Source organism: Solanum tuberosum, unplaced genomic scaffold (assembly GCF_000226075.1).
Source record: "Solanum tuberosum cultivar DM 1-3 516 R44 unplaced genomic scaffold, SolTub_3.0 scf00283, whole genome shotgun sequence".
NCBI lineage: Eukaryota > Viridiplantae > Streptophyta > Magnoliopsida > Solanales > Solanaceae > Solanum > Solanum tuberosum.
In genome coordinates, this window is record NW_006239207.1 from 542,773 (window position 1) to 566,796 (window position 24,024).

General features: G+C 33.4%; 2 protein-coding genes across 2 annotated transcripts; one reads left to right on the forward strand and one right to left on the reverse strand.

The window, feature by feature from the left end:
• The first annotated feature begins 3,653 nt into the window (after window positions 1-3,653).
• Window positions 3,654-4,019, forward strand: LOC107062921 (protein RALF-like 19). Its single transcript, XM_015314161.1, has one exon. It carries the CDS (start codon window positions 3,654-3,656, stop codon window positions 4,017-4,019), a length of 366 nt encoding a protein of 121 aa, XP_015169647.1.
• A 6,211-nt stretch (window positions 4,020-10,230) lies between these two features.
• LOC102586426 (uncharacterized) lies at window positions 10,231-23,203 on the reverse strand. The gene is made up of 12 exons (XM_006358913.2): window positions 22,887-23,203; window positions 20,916-20,980; window positions 20,312-20,410; window positions 19,753-19,885; window positions 18,531-18,590; window positions 17,389-17,448; window positions 16,795-16,917; window positions 14,240-14,311; window positions 14,026-14,163; window positions 13,474-13,629; window positions 11,895-12,002; window positions 10,231-10,530 (listed from the first exon to the last, which is right to left on the reverse strand). The coding sequence occupies exons 1-12, from the start codon at window positions 23,109-23,111 to the stop codon at window positions 10,495-10,497; spliced, it is 1,275 nt and encodes a 424-aa protein (XP_006358975.1). The 5' UTR covers window positions 23,112-23,203; the 3' UTR covers window positions 10,231-10,494.
• Between the last annotated feature and the right edge of the window lie 821 nt (window positions 23,204-24,024).

Genomic DNA, 24,024 nt, shown 5'->3' on the forward strand with positions numbered 1-24,024 from the left:
ATGAAATAACAATCCTTGAATAATTAATTTCGAAATAATTCAACATAAAATAACTTATTTTTCGACCAAACGAGCCTATGTATAATAAATGGGGCGTCTCGACTTGACGACTTGTCATAAATGATACCGTTTGACATGTTCCTTACACTATTCATTCAGCTATAACACAAAAACAACAATGGGATGCATCAATCAACAAGAGGTCCATATATGAAAGGGAGAATGCTAGTATATATGTAAACAAAATGACAAAAATGGTACATTATGTTTGAGGCATGTTTTAAGTAAGTTACCTAATTATAAGTTTGATAAAAAATTTAGGTGAAAATAAGTGTTTAGAGACGAAGGCGAAGCCATGAGGTTTATGAGTTTAGAATTCTAGATCTTTTAAAATAATGACCTCTAAATTAATAAATTATGAAATGAAATGAATTTTTAAGACATGTTTGAACTAAACATAAGTCAATCTAGACACCCTCAAAATATGTAATTCATAGAAGAAAACAAATTCACTAGAACTAGAATACTGTTGTGATACTGTATTAATTAGTAATGAACATTATTGTTTACTAATTAACTTAATAGATTAAGAATGATAGTTTGCAAAAGCCTTCACAATAGTTGAAGATGAAAAGCTTTCGTAAAGAAAAGAATATAAAAACCACCAAATAACGTATTGCAATATATGAGACTGCTGCTTTCTTAATAAGAGGTTTCAGGTTTGAGACTGAAGTATAGAAAAATTACTGATACGAAATACTTTCCTCCAAAATAAGGCCCTATATATTACAAGTTCGAATTAATCAAAGTTCTAATACATATATCAAATGAGAAAAAAATAGTTCCCAAAATAGTATATGAAAAAAATTCATTTTCTCAAATATGTGGTATTGGTTAGTTCACAAGAAGAAAATATCCCAACTTAAAGTAGAACTTTCCACCCACAGGTCACAGCCACACAACAGTGTACGTGACCACGAGGTTTTTCTTTTCCTCTTCCATCTTGTTTTGTTGTGCCAACGCATATTTTGCGAGTTCGGTAGAATTTAATATATTTTTGATTGACTCATATATTTATATGTAGTAGTAAATAGACAAGTTTGATTGAATTTGAACGAATTAAAAAAGGAGATATTAATCAACTCAAACTTAAACAAATTGAACGAGTTATAATTTCATATCTATTTTTGTCGACTAAGCTCAAATGTCTTTACGTGCCTACTAAGTTTAAGTTCAACGTGTATATGCATTAAATTTGGAAGTGGGGACGATAGAAAATGTTGACTGCTGACTAATTGTTTAATATTGACAATTTGGCCAAATCTAAAAGTTCTTGCTGTCGGTAAACCAAATAATTGTGTATGTATGTGTTATTATAAAAAGAAAATTTTATTTTTATTTGATCTTTAACAATGATAGTATGAGACATATATTTGGGTTCTTGAGATTAAAAAGATATTAATTTGTAAGGTTCGATATTCATTCCCTACTCAAATAGTTTGGATTGTGATAAAAAGGTCACAGTATCCATGTAAATAATATAATGGAAAAACTATATAAATTGGACATAATTCAATATATTTATTCTGATTGAAACCACAGTCCAAACTATTTACATGTATGTAACCTTCTGCTATTCACTGAACCATTGTTGATACCATCCGATTATATATATACTCTGATGGTATCTATATACTTTGATGATATTTATAACTCTGATAGTATCAAGCAATAATTGAACATTCTTTACACTAAAACATTGCATCTTCCTCCTTGATGCCATCAGGGTATATATCAAGGAGTAACTGAGTAGTATGTTCACTGAAGCACTGCATCTTTCTTTTTGATAACATCAGAGTATATATATATATATATATATACACACACACACACTTTGATGATATCAAAAAGTAATAGTTAAAAATCGGAGGTATGAAAATAAGGAAGGTAGCCACTTATAAATAGTTTTCATTTTTTAAGTACAAGTGTGTTTTTCCCTAATATAATTGGATTTATTGTCTAATCTCAAACATATTGGGCTAGTCCATTTTACAAAAGATGAGCCCACTTTATTTGTCTAAAATTCAAATAGTTATCAGTCCATTTTAAAGTCCAAATTTATGGCATGTGTTAAATAATGTGGTAATTTAAATTAATTAAATGAGCCATTAAAATTATATCACGTATCAAATGAAGTGGTAATCCAAATCAAATAAGACATTGAAATCATATCACATGCCTAATAGAGTGGTAATCCAAGTTAAGTTAATAAGCCGTTGAAATCATATCATATGTCAAATGATATGATACTCCGATCAAATAAATGAACCAATGAAATCATGTCAAGTGTGCTGACCAATCAACTTGGAGCTTGTCACTGAAAAAAAGTGTTTGGTCAATTCAATCTTCAAACCGATCAATCAAACCACACAACTACACCACTTCCAACAACTATAAATAAGGATTCATAATTAACAAAAGAGGAGAAATTAAAGTTTAAAATAAATCAAATAACGTTTATAAAAATATGTTCAAATCATCACATGTGAGATTAAGAAAATTGGATCCTTGTAATTTACTTTCCTTTTTGGCTCTAATATTACTAATACGAAAAAGGTAGAACAATAAACAAAGGAGCCCCATTTATCATTGTAAATGTCATGTTCTAGATTTGATAAAAGAATGTGGTTTCATAGGAAAAAGGGGGTCAAGCCATGAGCTTTTACCTAAAGGCAAAAATAATGAACACATCATGTGCCATGTAAAAAGAAAACCTAGAAAAAGATGACAGCACGATTAGCAATCTATGGTGTTATTGATCAGAATTTACAATGTAATCTAAGAATTTATGTAAATTTAGTATCTCTTTATTCAAACTTTATAATGTGTTAGGAAATTTACTTAAATATCTATAACTATTTAACTATGAACAAGTTCTTGACAGGGCTTTAGCACGTAGGTCAATAACTTAGGAAGGTTAATTAAATTCATAAAAATATATTTCAATAGAGAAAATTTATACTAGGTAATCCATAAAGTAGTTTAAAGAGACGTGGTGCATCATTTATATTATGTTAGGGACATCATACACATAAAGAAGAGTGGTTATTTTAGTAGATTCTTTATACAAAAATCATTTAATTGAAATGATATATGTCCAATGAAGCTTTAATTATGCTAAAAACATAAATGCACTCAAATTATCATAAGGTAAATAAAAATAAAAGGACCATAGTTGAGTATTTATATTTTGTCTCGATTTCTCCAGTTATGAATATTTTACATTTATCGTTTTGAATCTTACTGATATTTTCAATAGAACCGAGACCGCCCATTAATTTATCATCTAGCCCATACTTGCACATTTTCCACCTCCTTATACTTACGTGATTTACTCTACATCACATAAATTCCCAAACCACAAGTTTGTAACTTAAAACACTCATCATGCCACAACAATAAACTTCACCCTCTTTCCTCTTTACCTTCACTCTTCCTTCCTCCTTTCCCAATCTTTCACCTCAAAAGGAAAGGAGATAAAAAAAATCCACAAAAAAAAAAAGAAGCCAAAAAAAAAAAACTCTCGATCGAGTTGATTTCACACCTCTTTCCCTCGCGCTCACACATTGTTCCATTACAATCCGGCCTAAAAGATGGCTACTAGGTCAAGATTGGCGGTCGTGCTCCTGTTAACCCTGGCTATGGCCATGGTAGCAGAGTCATCGTTCTCACACTTAGACTCTACCACCATGGCCTTTAATGTCCAAGGGAGCAATGACAACAACATTGGACATGTTGGAGACATGTTGTATGAGGATGAAGAGATGATGATGCCATCCGAATCAGCCCGTAGAACACTCGATTCGCGCGATCACATCGCCTATAGAGCGTTGAGGGCCAATAATATTCCATGCAACCAACGTGGTGCGTCTTATTATCAATGCAACCGCATGTCAAAGATTAATCCTTATAGACGTGGTTGTCAAAGAATAACTAATTGTGGACGCACAAATAGTTAAAATTAATTAACGCAAACGCATGCATAGAATTAATATTCTATGCATGCATGCGTTTAACGTAAAATATATTTAGAAAACATGGGTTGGTAACTTCTTTTTTGAAAAACTAATATATATATTTTTTTCTTATTTTAACTAAATTCGTAGAGAATGATATATTAAGAAGATTACCAACAACAGGAAATAATTAACTTTTTTAAGTGTTTTATTTCCCTTTCTGTTGTTTAAACTATGCTGTATACCATCATTGAAGATGATTTTTGTAATTAAGTATATGGTGAAATAAATTACAGATTGTCATTTTACTTTGTTATTCCTTTCGTTTATTTTCAATTTTGTACATCTTATTTAATTTATTATGTGTATATATGTTTGATAGACCACCAGATCGGTCAGTAATGGAAGAAAATATACAATCATCATATCATATATATATAAAAGAGAATCTTATGCCCGTCTACGTGGCGCCACCAGAATTCAGGATTTCCTTTTAATTTATTTATTTTCAAAACTAGTCTTTCCCTTTAATGAAAAGTTGTGATTTTTATGAAAAGTTGTGACTTTTTTGAAGAGTTGTGACTTTTATGAAGAGTTGCGACTTTTATGAAAAGTTGTGACTTTTATGAAAGGTTGTGACCTTTCTGATAAGGCACAATAAATATTTGTTCACACTACCCTTTGTTGTTTATAAATAGAGAGATTTCCTCTCATTTTAAAAGAACAAAAATTCTGAACTACTTCTTCTTCTTCTTCTTTTGCACAATTAAATATTCGTATATTTTGCTCATGTTGAGTGACTCACTTCACTATTGTTTTTGTATCAATAAACTGGTGAATATAATTGTCCTATCATGAGAGGATTTATTCATTTAAATCTCGGGTATTATAGGGGAATAATTTTCGTAAGGGTACACTATGCATTTAGTAAACTCGATTTTTCCTTTCTGTTTCATTCTATTGTTACAGATCTTGATATTTTTTTTACAGTCATTAATTTATGCTTATTTTATTAATTGTTGTTTTTGAGTATATCGTTTAAACGTTGTTGTTTATGTTTCTTTAAAGTTATTGTTCTAAGTATTTGTTAGTACAGATTAAATAACACACGTTAATTGAGTATTCATGCAAGTTTTCTCTACTAAAATTGTTGAAAGTAGAGTAAAAGAATTCCTTAAAAATATGTACTAGCATATCTTGAAGACAAAATTCAAATTTGGTATGTCATTGTAAACACATAAAGATTTTAAAAACTTTATCGCACCTTGATGTGCAAAGTGAATCAGGAAAAGAAGACAAAAATTAATAAACCTTTGACATAAGTTCAAGGATGTGTCGGATGATCTATAGAGGAATATAACTAGACTGCAACATTTTTTAATTCCAAAGAAATAGATAATTACACAATAAATTAATTGTTCATATTCAATATAAAGTATGGACAGATTTCTCAAGTTTATTGCAAGTTGTAAATACTTTTCTTGAAATAATAGATGTGTTTTCGACACTGTGTGATTGAAATAGAAGTGTAGTTTCAAATTGAACTTCATCAATCTAGTATGTTGATTTTTAAAAAACATCCAAACAAACTGAGTAGTTTTGTGTAATATTTTTCGCTTTCAAGTATATATAATATGTTGAATTGTTGTCCAATATGATACATTTTTCCTTTAATTTTCATTTTAATAATTACTTATGATACATTTAAATGAGAGCTTTAAAATGATTTATGTAAAACAAAAGCTAGGGCTGAACTTTCTACACGTATTATTAGAATATTTGTTTACTTTTTCCAACATTTTACAATTTATTTATCTCTACACCAACGATTATTTATTTATTAGAATATTTAATATTACCATTTGATGCATTTGATTCCTCAAAAATATCAAATAGTAACACTTGTTGGAGTCATATGATAAATTATAAAATCAAATTAAAGATGATTGATTGAAAGATAAATAATAAGATGTTATAATTATCACTTCTTTTGTAGTGTTTTACTTTAAATGACTAATAGGTTTTAAGTATTATTTTATAAATTTCGTAATATTAAATTTCCGCGCGAGGCGCGGGTAATTTTACTAGTATATATATAAAAGAATGTTTTAGTGGCAACATAAGTCGATGCTAATACCTATAAAAATCGCCACTAAAAGAATGTTGTAGTGGCAACATTCGTCACTGCTAATATCCATAATAGTCTCTACTAATATCTATAATAGTCGCCACTAATAGTTTGTTTTAGTGACAAGATTAATCACCGCGAATACTTATAGTAGTCGCCACTAAAAGAATGATTTAGTGGCAACATTAGTTGTTGCTAATGCCTATAATAGGCGCCACTAAAAGATTGTTTTAGTGACAATATTAGTCGCCGCTAATGCTTATAATAGTCGCCACTAAAAGTATGTTTTACTGGCAACATTAGTCGCTGCTAATGCCTATATAGTCGCCACAAAAAATATGTTTTAGGGGCCACATTAGTCGCCGCTAATGCCTATAACAGTCGCCACTAAAAGAATGTTTCAGTGGCAACATAAGTCGCCGCTAATGCCTACTATAGTCGCCACTAAAAGACTGATTTAGTGACAACCTTAGTCACCACTAATGCTTATAATAGTCGCCACTAAAAGATTGTTTTTGTGACAACATTAGTCGCCGCTAATGCCTACAATAGTTGCCACTAAAAGAATGTTTTAGTGGCAACATTAGTCGCTGCTAATGCTTATAATAGTCGCCACGAAAAGTTTGTTTTAGTGGCAACATAAGTCGCCGCTAATGCCTATAATAATCGCCACTAAAAGAATGTTTTTGTGGCTACATTAGTCGCTGCTAATGCTTATAATAGTCGCCACAAAAAGTTTGTTATAGTGGCAACATCAGTCGCCGCTAATGCCTATAATAATCGCCACTAAAAGTATGTTATAGTGGCAACATTAGTCGCTGCTAATGCTTGTAATAGTCGCCACGAAATGCATACTTTAGTGGCAACATTAGTCGCCGCTAATGCCATAATAGTCGCCACTAAAAGTATGTTTTAGTGGCAACATTAGTCGCTGCTAATGCTTATAATAGTCGCCACGAAAAGTTTGTTCTAGTGGCAATATTAGTTGCCACTAAAAGATCGTTTTAGTGGCAACATTTGTCGCTGCTAATTCTTAAAATAGTCCCCACTAAAAGACTGTTTTAGTGACTATTAGTCGCCGCTAATGCTTATAATAGTCGCCACGAAAGTATGTTTTGGTGGCCACATTAGTTGCTGCTAATGCCTATAACAATCGCCACTAAAAAAATGTTTTAGTGGCCACATTAGTCGCCGCTAATGTCTATAATAGTCACCACTAAAAGAATGTTTTTGGGGCAACATTAGTCGCTGCTAATATCGATAAGGCAACATTTGTCGCTGCTAATGCCTATAATAGTCACCACTAAAAGTATGTTTTAGACTATTTTTAATTTTTTAATGTTCGAGAATATTTCTTTAACATGATTTTAGAATCTAACATATTGATCTACTTGTGCTTTCATAATGCAACAATTATACATACATATTTCTAAAAAAATAATAAAGTTGTATTGATGAAACATCTAGAAGAGTCTTCAAAGCAGCAGTTTAATAATGAATTAATTTCTAAAAGGGTTAACAATATTATTTTGCTATTGTTTCAAATTATTTTTTCTCCTTCTATAAATTTTGTTAGAGTAACAAAGTAACAATAACGAAAAGTAGTGAACATTTGACCTCAGACAAGTAGATTGTCTCTAAAAAAATTTATTTATATCGTTGTGGTGTACATTTAACGGACTTAACTTATTTATAACTAATATTGATTATCTAAACCTTTTACATAAAAAAAATTTCACAAGGAATTATTCTAACCATAAAATTATAAGATTCTATATTTTCATGTACAAAAAAATAGAAAAACTATGTTTAATCGCTACATAAAAAAATCACTCAATTTTAACAACACAATTATATCATCAAACATATATTATGATAAATTATGTAAAAGATAAAAATGATTAGATCTCAAGATATTTTTAATCATTCAATATATATTTACAATTCTTTAGATATGTGATAATGTCAAATCATTTAATTTCTGTTGAAATATTTTTAAAACCTACTAAAATTTACTTTTTTTCTTCCATTATTGGAAAAGTTGTTCAAAAGTTTAGAAAGATTATTTATGCCCGCGCAAAGCGCAGTTAAATTACCTAGGATAAACTAAAAGAAAATGATTATATCATTTAGGCGGAATACTTGTCAGTTACTATAAATATCCTTAAACTTGATCAGAATAAATTAGACTATTTGATAGTCTTTATCCTCTAAATGATGCGATCCGAGGGAAGTGGTATACACACACCTGCCATGTGGATTGTTTTTCTATGTGACATTTTTTAGGAATAATAATAAAAATATTTTATGCCTTTTTAATTTTTCTAATTTTAAAATAATCTTTTTTGGGGGTCGATTTGTAAAAACTATTGTAAAGATCCATTCAATTATTTAGAGGGATAGGATTCCTTTCCTCTAAAAAGATACTTTTCATAGGTTTAAAATGTGATTTATATGACTTGTGGAAATGAGTGACATGATTTTTTCGAGGCAGTTGAATGTGTATCAGAGAAGGAAATCTAAAAGTAGGAATTTGAAATTTATGAGCTCAGAATTGAAGTTTGACAATTCCAATAGATTCAAAGTTGATTTATGACTTGGTTGGATAGTTTGTTCCAGGCCCAAGGGGCTCGGAGGAGTGGTTCAGTCACTTGAGTCGGTTACTGGTCAAAGTTCAAGAATTGAAATTGAACATGATTAACAATGCGTCAAGATGACCATGGATCAGTATTTTTAGCATTTCAATAGATTTGTAGTGTGCTTCAAGAGCGAACACACTACATACTTTCAAGTTTTAGGGATGTTGTTCCTATTTCTCGCATTTTATGGCTATTAGTGTGAATTTAGGATTGAGCTTGAAACAATATTTCCAGCATTGCAATAGGTTTGTAGTGAGTTTCAAGAGCGAACACACTACATACTTTCAAGTTTTAGGGGGTGTTGTTCCTATTTTCCGCATTTAATGGCTATTAGATTGAATTTAGAGTTTCTCTTATAATTTTCTCGCTTATTTTTCTCTTAATCGTTAATAATGGACTAAAATTAGTTAAGGTTCACCTTATCGCCTACCAAGCTTAGCTACCTCATGATTTGTAGATGATCACCTAAATAACATTTATACGTAATTGTCTGAATTAGTGCTGGTAAAATGAGCCTATTTGGTAATCCGCTCAATCTATCTATATTTTAATGGGTTGGGTGAGTGATCTTTAACATGAGTAAAATATGATTCAAACCCATATTCAACCCATAAAAATATGGGTATTCATGAGTAAAATATGAATTAGCCAAATTGATTAAACTTTCAACTTTATTCACTTAAAAATTCATGATATCACTAAAAATGTTGCAACTTCTCTTCTCTTTTATGTTCTTCAGCAAAACTAATTATTCTTCTCTATAATTAAAAAGGTGCCCACCAAAAAATATTATTTATTTTTAAATAATAATAATAATTTTTTAATTTGTTTAATTTTATATTGGATAACAAATATTTGTAAAGTAAGCAAATCATGAATTAGTATTGATATTGCTTAAAGTGCATTAAGTACATTTTACTCCAAAAATGCAAATATTTATTTACTTGGAAATTAAGAATATTTTACCCTTGTTAGAACACAAATTTATTTATGTTGAAAAGTTATAGGATTTTTTTTTTTTGACCTCTATGATACAATAAAACTAAATAAAGTATTTCTACCATTTTTCATCAAAAAAAAAAAAAACTAAAATATTTTCTCCAAGTTGAATTCCAAAGTTCAGTACTATTTATTCATGAAAATATGGGTAAATATGGATAAACTTATATTTTACCCTACCCAATTCATTTACCCATATGAATTATGGATGGGTTGAATCATTACCCATTTTATGTTGACCAATTTTCAACCTGCTAAAATTAGACCCAACCTGCCAATTTGCCGCCACCACTTGTCGAGATGCAAGTGGATGAAACTTGTTGGAATAGAAGGATCACGATAACAAATCAAAACAAGTAAAAGGGTCTCGGGTCATTCTATCAAATGAAAATACTAGCCAACTTTGAAAGCCGTCTATGTTTTTCCACTTAAAAACAACAGCAAAACAAAGTGTGAATTGAGCCCCATCAACCACTTGTTGAATCTTAATAATAACCTTAAACATTTGTTGTTTTGTATGGTAACATAAGATAAATAGGGGGGACAACTTCTCTCTGCAACGTACAACAAACACTTGAATAGAAGAACATAAAGGGGAAGGAAAACTAAAAAGAAAGAGACTTGTGAAATCTACAAAAAAAAAAAAAGAGCTGCTATAAGCATTAGATTTCCCATGAGTCTAGTAGCAATTGTACTGGCAAAGCAAATACAATCAGAACAACCACCATCTCCTTCGTCCATGCTTTCTCTGCACATAAAGTTAATATATATTCTTTAAGTGACTGCTTTCGGAAACGGATTATGGGGCTTGAAACAAAAAGCTACAAGTGAAGTGCACAATTAATTTGGGTGCTTACAGATTAAAACCTCCGCTCCTATGCAATAGCTTGCAAACCACACAGGAAATGTAACCCGCACTAGGCAAGCCCGGTGCAACGAGCTAGACCCAAGGGGTTTCACTGATGGGCTTGGCATCAGGAATCTGAAATACCAGTGCAAAGCCCTGGAGATCAAATGGCTATGGAGAAATGCACAAGAGCCTCAAACCCTATGGAGTAGTGTCATAAAAAGCAAGTATGGGGAAGAAGATGGTTGGGTATCCAAGAAGGTCACCACTCCATATGAGATCAGTTTGTGGAGATCCATCAGGGCCTTCTGACCTTTTCTTAAAAAACACTCAATGATCAGAGTGCACAATGTAGTTAGGACCAGGTTCTGGAAAGATAAATGGATAGGGACAAGGTCATTGCAAGAACTGTTCCCAAATCTTTTTGATCTTGCCCAAGATCAACACCATACAGTAGCTGAGATGTGGACTCAACAAGGATGGGATAAGAGATTCAGAAGAGGGATGAATAATTGGGAGATCCCAAGAGTGGTTGAACTATTCAAATAACTAGAGAGCTTTCAAGGGATGCAAGAAGGTGTAGATTGTTTGTGGTGGAATGGACACCCTAAAGGACTTTATAAAGTCAGCTCAAGGTATAAGTTGTTGAATCAGATAGAACAATGAATACTTTTCGGCCTTGGAAGAAGACTGAGATTCCTTATAAAGTTGCATGTTTTACTTGGCTTCTAGCTAAAGAAGTTGTCCTAACTCATGAGAATTTGATTAAGAGGAGGATATCACTATGCTCAAGATATTTCTTATGTGAAAAGGAAACTGAGACAATAAATCACTTGTTCCTACACTGTAGTATCACAGATCAGCTATGGAAGATTTTCATCAATCTTAGGGGCATAGCATGGGCAATGTCAAGAAAGATTGCTGACTCTTTTTGGCTGGGAGGAAGCTGGAGCTGGAGCCGGTATCAGAGAGAGATGGAAGATCATCCCTTCATGTATATGGTGGACAATTTGGAAAGAAAGAAATGATAGATGTTTTGAGGATAGGTGCAATTCAGTACAAAAGATTAAGCTAAATTGTATTTTGTTATTTTGCTTTTGGTTACTAAATTGTACTCTGGGGATACAAAATCAATCCTAGATGTGCTAGATACCATTTAGGTTTGATTAATTTTTGGCATACTCTGTATTTAATCTCACTCTTGTAAATATGGTTTTTCAGTACTTAAGATTCAATTAAAAAAAATCTCAAAGAGACAAAAGTACCTTTTGATCCTGATTCCTTTCTGACTCCATAACAATAGGTTGAGGAAGTACAGCATTGTCGATATTCTGAATGTATGGTCGTACCTTCTCCTCCAACATTTTGTTAAGCTGAGATATAAACAGACGATCACAGAGGAGAGAACATATCAGCAACTAATATCAGTAATATAGATGTTTATTTGTCCGACAAAAGATATTGGGAAAATATATGAAATAATTGTTAGTTCAATCAAATTGTAGACACCAGCTACACACAAAAAATATGAATCAAGATACATGTTTCAGATGCCAGAGAAAGGTACCCGTACCACACATACAGTATTGTCAGTCATCTGCATTCCAGAGATAGAACTTTAAGGGGTCGTTTGGTAGAATTTATCAGCAAAAGTAATGTATGCATTAACTCTGTGTATTAGTAATATCTTGTTTAGTTATACACTCTATTGTGCATTAAGGTGTGTATTACTAATACCATGGATTTCTAGATATTAGTAATGCAAGGGGTTTTAATGCATGCATTAGCATGGTTAAAGACCCCATTGCCACTAAAAATCTTTTTTACGTCTTTTTCACCAGAATTGTGAAGGGTATTTTTGTGAATAAATATTTTTATGCAATGCATGCTATTTTTAATACACCAAACCAAACAAAGCATAAGAAATCCATGTATAATCAATGCAAACATTACTAAGCATTACTAATACACTCTATTTAGCATTATTCTTATACACACTACCAAACGACCTCTTGAGGACTGCATGTCTAGAACACTCTTAAAAATGTTTTCACGAAGTTCAAGAACGTACATATTACAGGTAATAACTTTGAAGGAGATAGTGAAGACTTTTGCTTGAATATCATTTAGTTAAGGTGCCACTTCATAATATACAAGTTGTCTTGGACTTTGCCACGCACTTCAAACTTTCAAATACTTTTCTAGAAGAGTAAGCTAAGAGACTTCTTCTCTAGCATTCAGCAAGAAATAAATTGAATACAAGAAATATTACATTCCTGGAGATCAAGTCATTCAATCTGACGCAAAGGAAATAGGAGTATTGATTATCAGGAAAATTCTTAACCAGTTCAAACTTGAAAGCACAAACTAGCAGGCACAAGAATGAAAAATTGTACTTCAGTAAAGTCACTATGTAAAACATTGACCCAACCATACTTTACAAAGCCAGCAAAAAACCAAAGCAGACAGCGGGTAAGAAAAATTCACAAGCCGCATACATTTATGGATCTTTGAATTTTTTTTTATGAAACTGGAGCCATACATCTAATATGTTTTTTTTTGTTTTTTGTGCTTCTGTGTTTGAACTAGAACATCAAATTCTATCCTAGCAGTTTTATCAGTAAAATCATGAGGGAAACTAAAGTGTCCATGTTTATGGGAGAATGCCAAATTTGTCCAGATGAACAGGGTTAAAAAATAATCAGAAACCCATACGACATTTTTTTTCCCTTCATATCTAGACAAACAGCAACTAACCCTTCGTCTTAAACAAGTTGGGGTTGGTTAGAAGTTCTCTATACTTTCTACTGACATTTCAGGAAAAGAAATCTCTGATAAACCAACCTTTTCTTCTCTCCATTTTGCTTCCCACTGAGCATCCAGCATCTTTTCAGAAATTTCTCTCTGTGCATTAAGAAGAACTGTCATCTCATAGAGCTTTTTTGGGTCTTTGAGGTCCTTTTCACTCCAAGAAGATGCGTTTAATGGAAGGTTCAACTCCTGCAAATGGTTGTATTACCCCATATGAATAAGGAAAATAACAATAACAATAGAAGAGCAAGAGAGAACTTCCTGACAAATCAACAGCATGCTGACCTTCCAAATTAATCACTTAAACTAAAGATGCGGCGGAAATTTTAATACACACTCGAGACAGCCGGTAGAAGCAGAACTTTTGCTAGCTTCTTTAAGGGGACTTTGTCAGAAAAACAAGTCATCTAATGTACATTGGTTATTCACAATAACTCCAAGATAAACTCTAACATCTTTCCAATTTTACTTCATCATTTAGATAGGTTGTTGGTTACAGACGATGATGAACCATACAGAAAATAGTGGGCATTTAAACAAGAATTAACCAGAAATAGTATAAAATTCTAGCAAAGATAAACACACCCCCCAATTTTGAGGACGCGGCGGAGGGTCAAGCTTCATGACTTCTGCCTCCAGAGCTTTCTTGGCCTTAAAGTAAGGAATGTTCTTCACAATAACAGGATCTTCTCTTGCTCGGGCGGGATCAATAGAGACCAAGGCCTGTAAGATAATTTAGTCAAGAAAGTTGATCTGGATATTATTGAGACATATTTACCACAAAAAAAATATGTCATACTTCTTGCAAATACTCCCATCCAGGTTTTCTCTTGGCCACCACATCTCGAAGTTGATCATATCGCATAGATTCCTGGAATGCAAACACGACTACATAAGCTGTAAGCGAAATCTGGCTCCCAAGTGTTCTAGACTTCCAGACTCTGTGAAACCCTCAAATAGGTAAAAGATGAAATAAAACAAGGCAATATATGTCATCTGTCATTTTTCATAAAAGCAGATGCCGATGAAAATCCTAATTTCTCAACAAGAAGACAACTTCAGAACTTCATTATAATCATAGACGAAAACTGAAAAGTCATCTCTTCAATGAGTTTAACAGTCGAAATTGCTTTTCTCTGACGTCACAGCCAATTGTAAAAGACTCGTATTGTGAGATTCTGCCATAGCTAAAAGAACTTTGATTATGCAGATTGAAGGGAATTGTGATACATTAATCCTTAAAAGGAGGGAAGAGGATGAGAAAAACAACAGAGACGTCAATAAAAGACCTGATTACTTGACATCGAGTGGCGGATGTTTGTAGATAAAGCTGAATAAAGCAAACGGGTTCCTGACTTCTTGTATCCGAACCCAGCAATAGGATAAGGCTGACTGGTGACTTAGGTTGAAACTCTACCACAGTTAATCTTTGCACAAGAATTTTGAGAAAAAATAATCATCTGAATAGAACATATATGGTTATGAAACATGAACTTCTTTTCCATTGACGGAGCCATGAACTATAAGAGTTAAAAATGTAAAAAATATTTTTATCCACATTTTCCACTACACTGGAAGCTTTTTTTTTCACAGGGATTCGAAAAGTTATATATATACAGAAACATTGCTTTTATCCTATTGCATAGAGTAATTTTTGGATGAAGGGGATTCAATTGAATTCCCTTCTTTACACGTGGCTCAGCCACTGTTCCTTACCAATATATCATTGTTCAATTTTTACCAGAGTGAACTTAGATGAAGCATGTTTCCACAGAAAGAAAAAGACTATGAAGCATCCTTGAAAATCAAACAGCACAAAATTGAACTCCCGCCATTCCAATTTATGTGGCAAAGTTTGAATAGGAATGGAGTTTAAGAAAGGAAGATTTGAGACCTATGATCATAACCATGTCACAACATTTAAGATTGGTGTGGCTATAAGGCTTTAGAAGCCTGTGGTTTTAAACATTCCATAACATGTGTGGCTATAAAATCTTCTCATTAAGGGTAAAATTGGAAGTATAACTTCAATCATTTCCTTATTTAGAAAGTTGTCATTCTTATAGGAACAGACTAGAAGGGAAAGATTGCCACAGAAACTAGAAGGGAGGGAATAGCATTAACCACAGGGCATAGGTATGTAGCTCTATGTACAAGTCCTAGATTCACAATCAACTAGATGATGAACTCTCTTGATGTTAAGCTGATTCCAAAATTTACTTTTGAGCATTAAAAAAGGAAACCAAAAGAAATTACGTGACTTGAACTTGGATATTTTGAAAAGATTCCATAGATTACTGTCAATCTATGTTGCTCGGACTCTGAACTTGGATATGTTAAGCTGATTCCAAAAATGTCAACGGGTGCGTGTCAGATTCTCCAAAAGTAGTGTATTTTTGGAGAATCTGACACGGGTGCGATATCATAAGTGAAGAGTCCGCGCAACTTAGCTTTCAATCTTATTGCTAAGTTCAGAAATTTCCTGTGTATACTTGTGCACAAACTTCATTCTACCAATAGAGTGAATTGTGTTTGAAATTTTTGTTAGTAATTGGTATAAATAGTTCTGTGTTATGGTGGACTATTTGGAGAGAAAGAAACAAGAGGTGTATGGAAAATACAGCAGAATCAGTACAAAAGATCAAATGGCGTTGTATGAAGACCTTCTGTTTTTGGTGTAATGAGGAGGGTATAGAGGATGCTGGACAGATTTTAAATTTTCTCTCTTCTTTATAAGTTTAGTAGCAATTTCTTGAGTATGTCTTTTTTGGGTCACTGATGTAAATCTTTTTATGGTTGCCAGCATACCCTCATTGCTGAAGAATACAACTTTACTTTATCAAAAAAAAATAGTTCTGTGTTATCCCTTCCAATCTTGCAAACTCTTTTTTTAGCATTAGGGATATAGGAAGCCAGAAGATAAAAATAAAAAAGGTATACTTTGGATTTTGGCAGGATAGCATTGGTTACTTAGAAGTTCTCTGGTGCACTACCTGGATGAGCGGCATTAGGAAGTAGAATTCAATTATTAGTTTCTTCCTTTATTTTTAGCATCTCATCCTTTACTGATGTGAGTAACTTCCATATTAATCAAAGTTAAATAGGTTGCTAATCAGTTCAAGTTTGTTTCTGGTGCACTTGAAATAGGGTGAGCATATTTATCTGATTAATATGGAGTTTGCCTCTTCTTTCAATTTCCTGTTTCAATGTGTACAATAATAGAGTTCAAAATTTACAGATATTTAATCATGTGTTATGGGCTCTGTAAAATGCTCAACATTCTCAAAATAACAGAGCAATTATGAATAGCAAGGAAAAAAAGCAGTCTTTGACAACCATAAGATAAAAGTAAACCTTATATTGCCACCATATCTTCTTCTTGACATCTTCATCATATTCAAATCCACCCACAATCTGAGGCAAGGTAAGCAACCAAAATGCAGCAATGCTGGGGTCCTTCATACTATCAACAATATGCTGCAACAGTAAAGAAGAGGGAAAATGATAAACTGCAAAATTGTAAGGGGCTTCTTATACTTGACTTTTCTATATAAAATATTTGAGAAATCACACACTTATAAGCAAGACAATCTGGTGAATAGGATGATCACTAACAGCTATTGGGAAGTAGGCAATGAATAGAAAATGAGAATTTTCTCTCCCAAATTTGGCTTGTCATATAAAAGGAAAAGTAACTAGAAAGAAGAAACATATTTCCTTTGAACCCATTTTCTCCATAAAAAATAGGAAGGAAATAAATTCCTCTTTATTTAAAAATTATTTTCCCACTTCCCAACAGCATGAGAATCTCTCTTCTCATCCTTGGACATATCGGACAAAATAAATAAAACAAGCAATGATGGATGAGATGCAGTGAAAAAAATCATCTTATATAGTAAGCAGTAATCCATTGCGACAAAATAGAAACAGGGATGACAAAGTACTAGCCTCGTAAGGATAATCCATCTTTCTCATGATATTATAAGCTTTCCAAGGAGGCTCCATAATCTGTAGCATTGAAAGATTACACAGATATGAGAATGACTATAAGTAAATCAAAACTGAAAGAAAAGGAGGAAAATAAATTATTCCTAGAATGAAAATTCATGACATCAAGGATACAAATGGGAAAAAGGACATTATCTAGTGCTCATTTTATTTGCCATTCCTCTTTACCATACTCCAGAGTGTAGAAAACTATTCCTGGTTCACTAGATTTCTAGGTTTTCCCCATTGATGTGTTTTTGTGACTCATTACTGACTACTTCCTCTTGTTTGCAGATACCTATATTTTTCCATACTCCATTTCAACGGCATTAATCAATATAGTGGAACAGATTTATCCCCAGAGAAACCTTTTAAAAGAACATCTATCAACTGCGAAGAAATTAAGCATAGATACCGTTTCTTGTTCATACACTTCTACTTTATTTAGAGGCAGATGAAATGGATGAGCGAAACAAGTGAATATTTTGTCAAGATAAAACTCTTCACTTATGGAAGCAGACCTCGTGACAGGTTGCAGGTTTTCACAGTCTCTAAGTCTTAGCATGAGTAGGAAAGGGTTATGACTAGAATTCTAAGCAGTGTCAAAAATATAATCAAAATATCACACACTGTTTCTATGAAATGACTAGAAAATGAAAAGATCGGGAAGTTGCATTTAAAAAAAATTGAGAAGTAAAATCCACTGCCATTAGAGTTCTTCTTCCTTTTTTGTTTTTGTTTATAATGGTGGCGTCTGGGCCAGCTTGTGCACCTCGACTATTCTGATGGATTCCTCTCACAAGAACATGTATTGGGTAACTCTGTCCGTCAAGGCTTGGGAAGATGGGAAAAGAGCATGTAGTATTTTTTGCCTCTACAGGGATTTGAACTATAGTCTCTAAGGTTTGCAGTTTGCACCCACTTCATTGACCACTAAGTCACTGCCGTTATGATTCTAAAATAGTACCCAATATATTTGCATGATGTTAGAAATAACTCTCAATGGTAAATATATTAGCGTAATGTAAAAAAAATCTCAATGGTTTTTAAACAGTAGAAAAAGAAAATAGAACAAAGAACAGGAAAGATTGGATAGAACTCACATCATCTGCAGATATCCTTATTTGCAGCTTGTCTTTGCATTCCGGGCATTTCATCACACCCTGCAGAATAAGTGGTATCATTAGCAACAACCATTGCTAAAGTTTCAAAAAGTTTGGAGAACAGTTCTTACTTAAGAGTTAAGACCAGGCCTAGATGGATATGAAAGATCATGTGAAGCATAATGACTGCATCCACTTTAACACAATTGACACAAATCCAACTAAAGGAAATAATCAAGCTGGCTTGTGCAAGTAAGAAATACAGTTCTTAACTCATAAGTCATGACATACTAGATGAAAAGGAAGTATCATGCATCATTCAAATTCATTGATATAGTATCAAAACAGCCTCTCTTTAACAAGATTACTGAATAATAGGATGAGCTCCAAGTCTACTCAGGTGTGCTAGATTTCCATTGTGCATATCGAGGTGATATCAAAGCTCAAATCAGGTTACAGATAAAGGTCTTGTTCTAGATTATCTGAAAACTATCTTCATGAGCTAGGGCAATGGGTTCTTTTGCAGGATTCAACCTATTTACCTAAGTGATTGAACTTAGGTGCTTCTAAGTCGTCTTCGAAGTCAATATCAACTGACAAATATTACCTATTACTTAGTAGAAGCATGGGAAAATATAGTTAAAATCAAATGAAAACAGTGTTATCAAAGGCGAAAAGCACAAAAAAGCTTTAAGGTCAGTCAGATATTTAAGCATAAAGAAAAAATACAATAATATATGTGTAGTCAAAGACTAATAATTCTAAAGCATGAATAACAAATCAATGGACAAAGAAATTAAGATAAAGTAAATATCAATTGTTTAATGTTGCCTCTTCAGGATAACACTCATGGTAGGGAAAAGTATCAAGTATGCCTTGGAGCCTCAATCACTACACTGAAGCGCCCCACTAAGCGAGGCAAAGTGCTCAGCATGTTTTGTGCCTTGCTTCAGGTCTTAACACGCTTCACACGAGCCTTTGACAACACTGAATGAAAATACATATACATGCCACATAAATAACATGAGCCAAGTTGATTTCTGGTTAGGCTTGGCTTTACTTCTCAACTTGGCTTTCCATAACAAATGAAACTCTATTTTCTTTACCTTAGCGTTTTGGATAGTTTCTCAAGCCAAAAGAACTACTGGCATGACTCACTCAGTTCATTTCAGCCCTTAAGCTATATTATGAAAATTGAAAAACTTCCCAAAACAGTTCTCACCGATCCATCACAACTGGGACATTCTTTAGATGGCAGTGGCAAGTGAAGGTCCACTGTGGAAGGAAGGTGCACCAACTCAGCTCTGTTATCAGCTATCGCATCAGCAATGGATTCAGCTGTGGCTTTTTCTCCCCTGTAGCAGTAGTTTGGAAGCTTTAAATAGACATAAGTATTCAGTGTGTTTGACATTATCTTCCCGTCCCTAGAGCAATTTATGATTTTTCACAACTATGATGATTAATAACATAAAACAAGAAGAAGGTGGTTCAGTACACCAACATGATGATGGTGACACTTTGAGCTACCAACAGCAATTACACGAGATACTGTCATTGCTGAATCCGAAATAATAAACCTGAAGACTAGAATGTGTTTTTAACAGTCACATAGGACGTGGGAGAAGAAGGGGGTGAAAGCACCTCAGTGTATCTTTTAAGAGTATGCAGTTTAGAATATGACAAAGACCACAATATTGTTCTAGAAATTGGATTAATACATAAAATGTGAACAGGATGTTCATTTTAACAGCAAGAGCACAAGTATATCAATGATTACCTACCTTTTCAATGTGTAGTTTTTCACTTGGTAATGCACTTTGCCTGATCCTTTGCACATTGTGCACTGCAATGCCTGCCATCCACTGCATGTCCGGCAGTCCCTGCAGTCAATGAACCAAGCATCTTCTTTCAACTACACATGTCATCACCTTCCATATCAAGACATGCCAGTTGACTATAAATTTGACAAGCATTTCAGTTTCCCCTCAGTAGGGACAAATAAGATGCTCTCTGACTTTCACTTCAATTTGTGATTACCACATCAGCTTTTGCATAAGGACATCGAGACCACCAATGAGCACAGAAGACAAATGTCTGATATCTTTCAAGCTCATAGTCCATTGTAAAGTAAAACATGGATTGACACACCAAACCTATGAAAGAATGTGAGCATCCAAGCCTATTCCTTGAGGTAATGGATGGAGTTGCCCCAATACCTTTATAAATCTTTCGATGCCCTTATACGCACAATGTGCATAAATCAGCAAAAAAACAAAACTTTTGACATGAACCATTTATCAATTTCATTATTTCTAATATAAGACACCAACTTCAGGAATATAAATTCTAACAAAAAGTTAACATGAGCCGAGACTATAAGGGCACCTCTGGCTGATCACCTTCTTTCCGAGCTCCATTGCAATGTCATAAGTACCCAGTGTAGCCACCACCTGCAGTAAAACACCAAATATCTCTGTTAGGAGAAACCTTCATTGAACAACTACTATCAGCTTAAAAGTCCTTGTATTAATCTCAGGTCATCACCTCTCTTACATATTACTTGAAGACTCAATCCAGGGAATGCTGAAAAAAACTTCCTATTCATGGGCTCCTAGTGATATATGAACAAACATTCAAAGACGCAGTTCTGAAAAATGGAAAAAGAAAAAGGTAGGTTTTCCAATTCATAGCCTCACAGTTGACATATGAGCAAACCGGTTGAAGATCCAATTCAGAATTTTTTTAAAAATAAAAAAAGCCAACTAGATTTCCCCATTTATAGCCTCTCAGTGGCATATGAACAACTAAATTAACGCCCCATTACATGAAACACTGACAATTGGCTCCCCCATTAGAGGTCTTCCAGTGAAATATGAACATATATTTGAATACCCATTTCAGAAATTCTAACAACTAGACTGTCCCATTCATTCGAGGCCTTCCAGTGAAACATGAACATATATTTGAATACCCAGTACAGAAATTCTAACAACTAGACTGTCCCATTCATGGTCTCTCAGTGACATATGAACAAACATATCAAGACCCAAATCAGGAAGAAATGCAGACAACAATGCTTCTCAAGTTATGGACGAGAAAGAGTGGTGAGCTTACAGTGACTTATGAACAACTAAATTAACGCCCCAGTTCATAAGACACTGACAATTGGCTTCCCCATTCGAGGTCTTTCAGTGAAACATGAACATATACTTGAAGACCCAATTCAGAAATTCTAACAACTAGACTGTGTTCCATTCATGGTCTCTTAGTGACATATGAACAAAGACCCAATTCAGGAAGAAATGCAGACAATTATGCTTCTCCAGTAATGGACAATAAAGTGTGGTGAGCTTACAGTTACATATGAACAACTAAATTAACGCCCCAGTTCATAGAACACTGACAATTATCTTCCCCACTCGAGGCCTTTCAGTGAAACATGAACATAAATTTGAAGACCCAGTTCAGAAATTCTAACAAACAGACTATCCCATTCATGGTCTCTCAGGAACATATAAACAAACATTTAACGACCCAGTTCAGAAAACACTGCCAATTAGCTTCCCCATTCAAGGCCTTTCAGTGCCACATGAGCATATATTTGAAGACCCAATTCAGAAATTCTAACAACTATACTGTCCCATTCACTGTCTCTCACTGACATATAAACAAACACTTAACGTCCCATTAAGTAAAAAAAATGTTGACAGTTGCACTTCTCCAACTTAATTAACACCCCAGTTCAGAAAACACTGACAATTGGCTCTCCCATTCAAGGACTTTTCAGTGAAACATGAACATAAATTTGAAGACCCAATTCAGAAGTTCTAACAAATAGACTGTCCCATTCATGGTCTCAACGACATATGAACGAACATATAAAGACCCAATTCAGGAATAAATGCAGATAATTATACTTTTCCAGTTATGGACAAGAGAGTGTGGTGAGCTTGCAGTGACAGTTGCACTTCTCCAACTTAATTAACACCCCAGTTCATATTCATAAAACACTGGCAAATGGCTCGCCCACTCGAAGCCTTTTCAGTGACACATGAACATACATTTGAAGACCCAATTCAGAAATGCTAATCAAAAGACTGTCCCATTCATGGTCTCTCAGTAACATATAAACAAACACTTAACAAACCAGTTCGTAAAGCACTGACAATTACCTTCCCCATTCAAGGCCTTTTCAGTGAAACATGAACATATATTTGAAGACCCAGTTCAGAAATTCTATAAAACATACTATCCCATTCACAGCCTCTCAGAGACATATAAACAAACACTGAACGATAAAAAAAAGCAGAAAGTTACACTTCTCCAATTACATACAAGAAAGTGCGGTGAACTTACAAAGATGGTCGAATAAGACAGCTTAGAGATGAATTCAGGCACACCGAAACCTCTCGGAGCAGAGCCGGCAATGTCATAAGCAAGTGTAATAGGTGAGAGAACAAGCTTTATTGGAAATTCGAATATGTCAATGAGTTGCTGTCCATAGCGGCTAGTGAAGTACTTGTACTGAAGGTCAGAGAATTGCTTCAAATTCTTCAGTAACCGATCAGTCCCTCGAGACATTGCTCAAACATTCAACTCGTTGAAGAAGAAGAAGAAGAGAAAAACAAGGATAAAGAGGGGGAGATAGGCGTATTTTCGAGCTGAGTTGTATAGGGATAGGATTTGGGGGTATATTTTTTATTTTCTACTATATTATTAAGATGTTCAGAGTAACGAGTGAATCAAGACGTCATGAGTTTAAGTCGTAAAAATATTTCTCGTAGAAATATGAGGTAGAGGTATTTATATATATTTGCATGTTGAACATTTTATGAATACAATTTCACTACAAAGTTAAAAAAATAAAAATTGTAGTTCTTACTTTAAATATTTTGCGATTTTTTATTTTAATTTTAAAGATAAATGATAATAAGGTATCAATATTGGGGAAGTTAAATTTTACACGAAATTGGTTGTATGAGATATAGTTGATCCTATGTAGTGGTTGGTGATCCCGAAAAATATAGTGATTATATATGATCAATGTCTAATTTATTTTACGTCTGATGAACATTTCATTTTAGGAGTAACTGCTATTTGAAATTCTGATTCTTATTTTTTAAACTTTTGCTAGTCGCATTGATTAACGGACGATTGACATGTATGGTTAGTAGAACGGTTTCGTATTGTTTAAAATATAATGAGTTTGATCTTTGTGATACAATTTTTTTTTTCAATTTGAATATAGATTCTTTAAAGGTATAGTCCAAAAACAAATTATGAAAGATATGACCCGCAATCAATTGATTGTTCTAACTTGGCTACACAATTTGATGACTTGTTTAAAATGAACTATCAATATTCTTTTGTCCACGTGAATAATTTTAATACTACAAGATCTAACAATGCGTATGGTTAACAACATCCCTCTCCGATGGAGTCAATTGATATGTAATAAACTTATATTTTAAACTAAATTAATTAACATTTATTT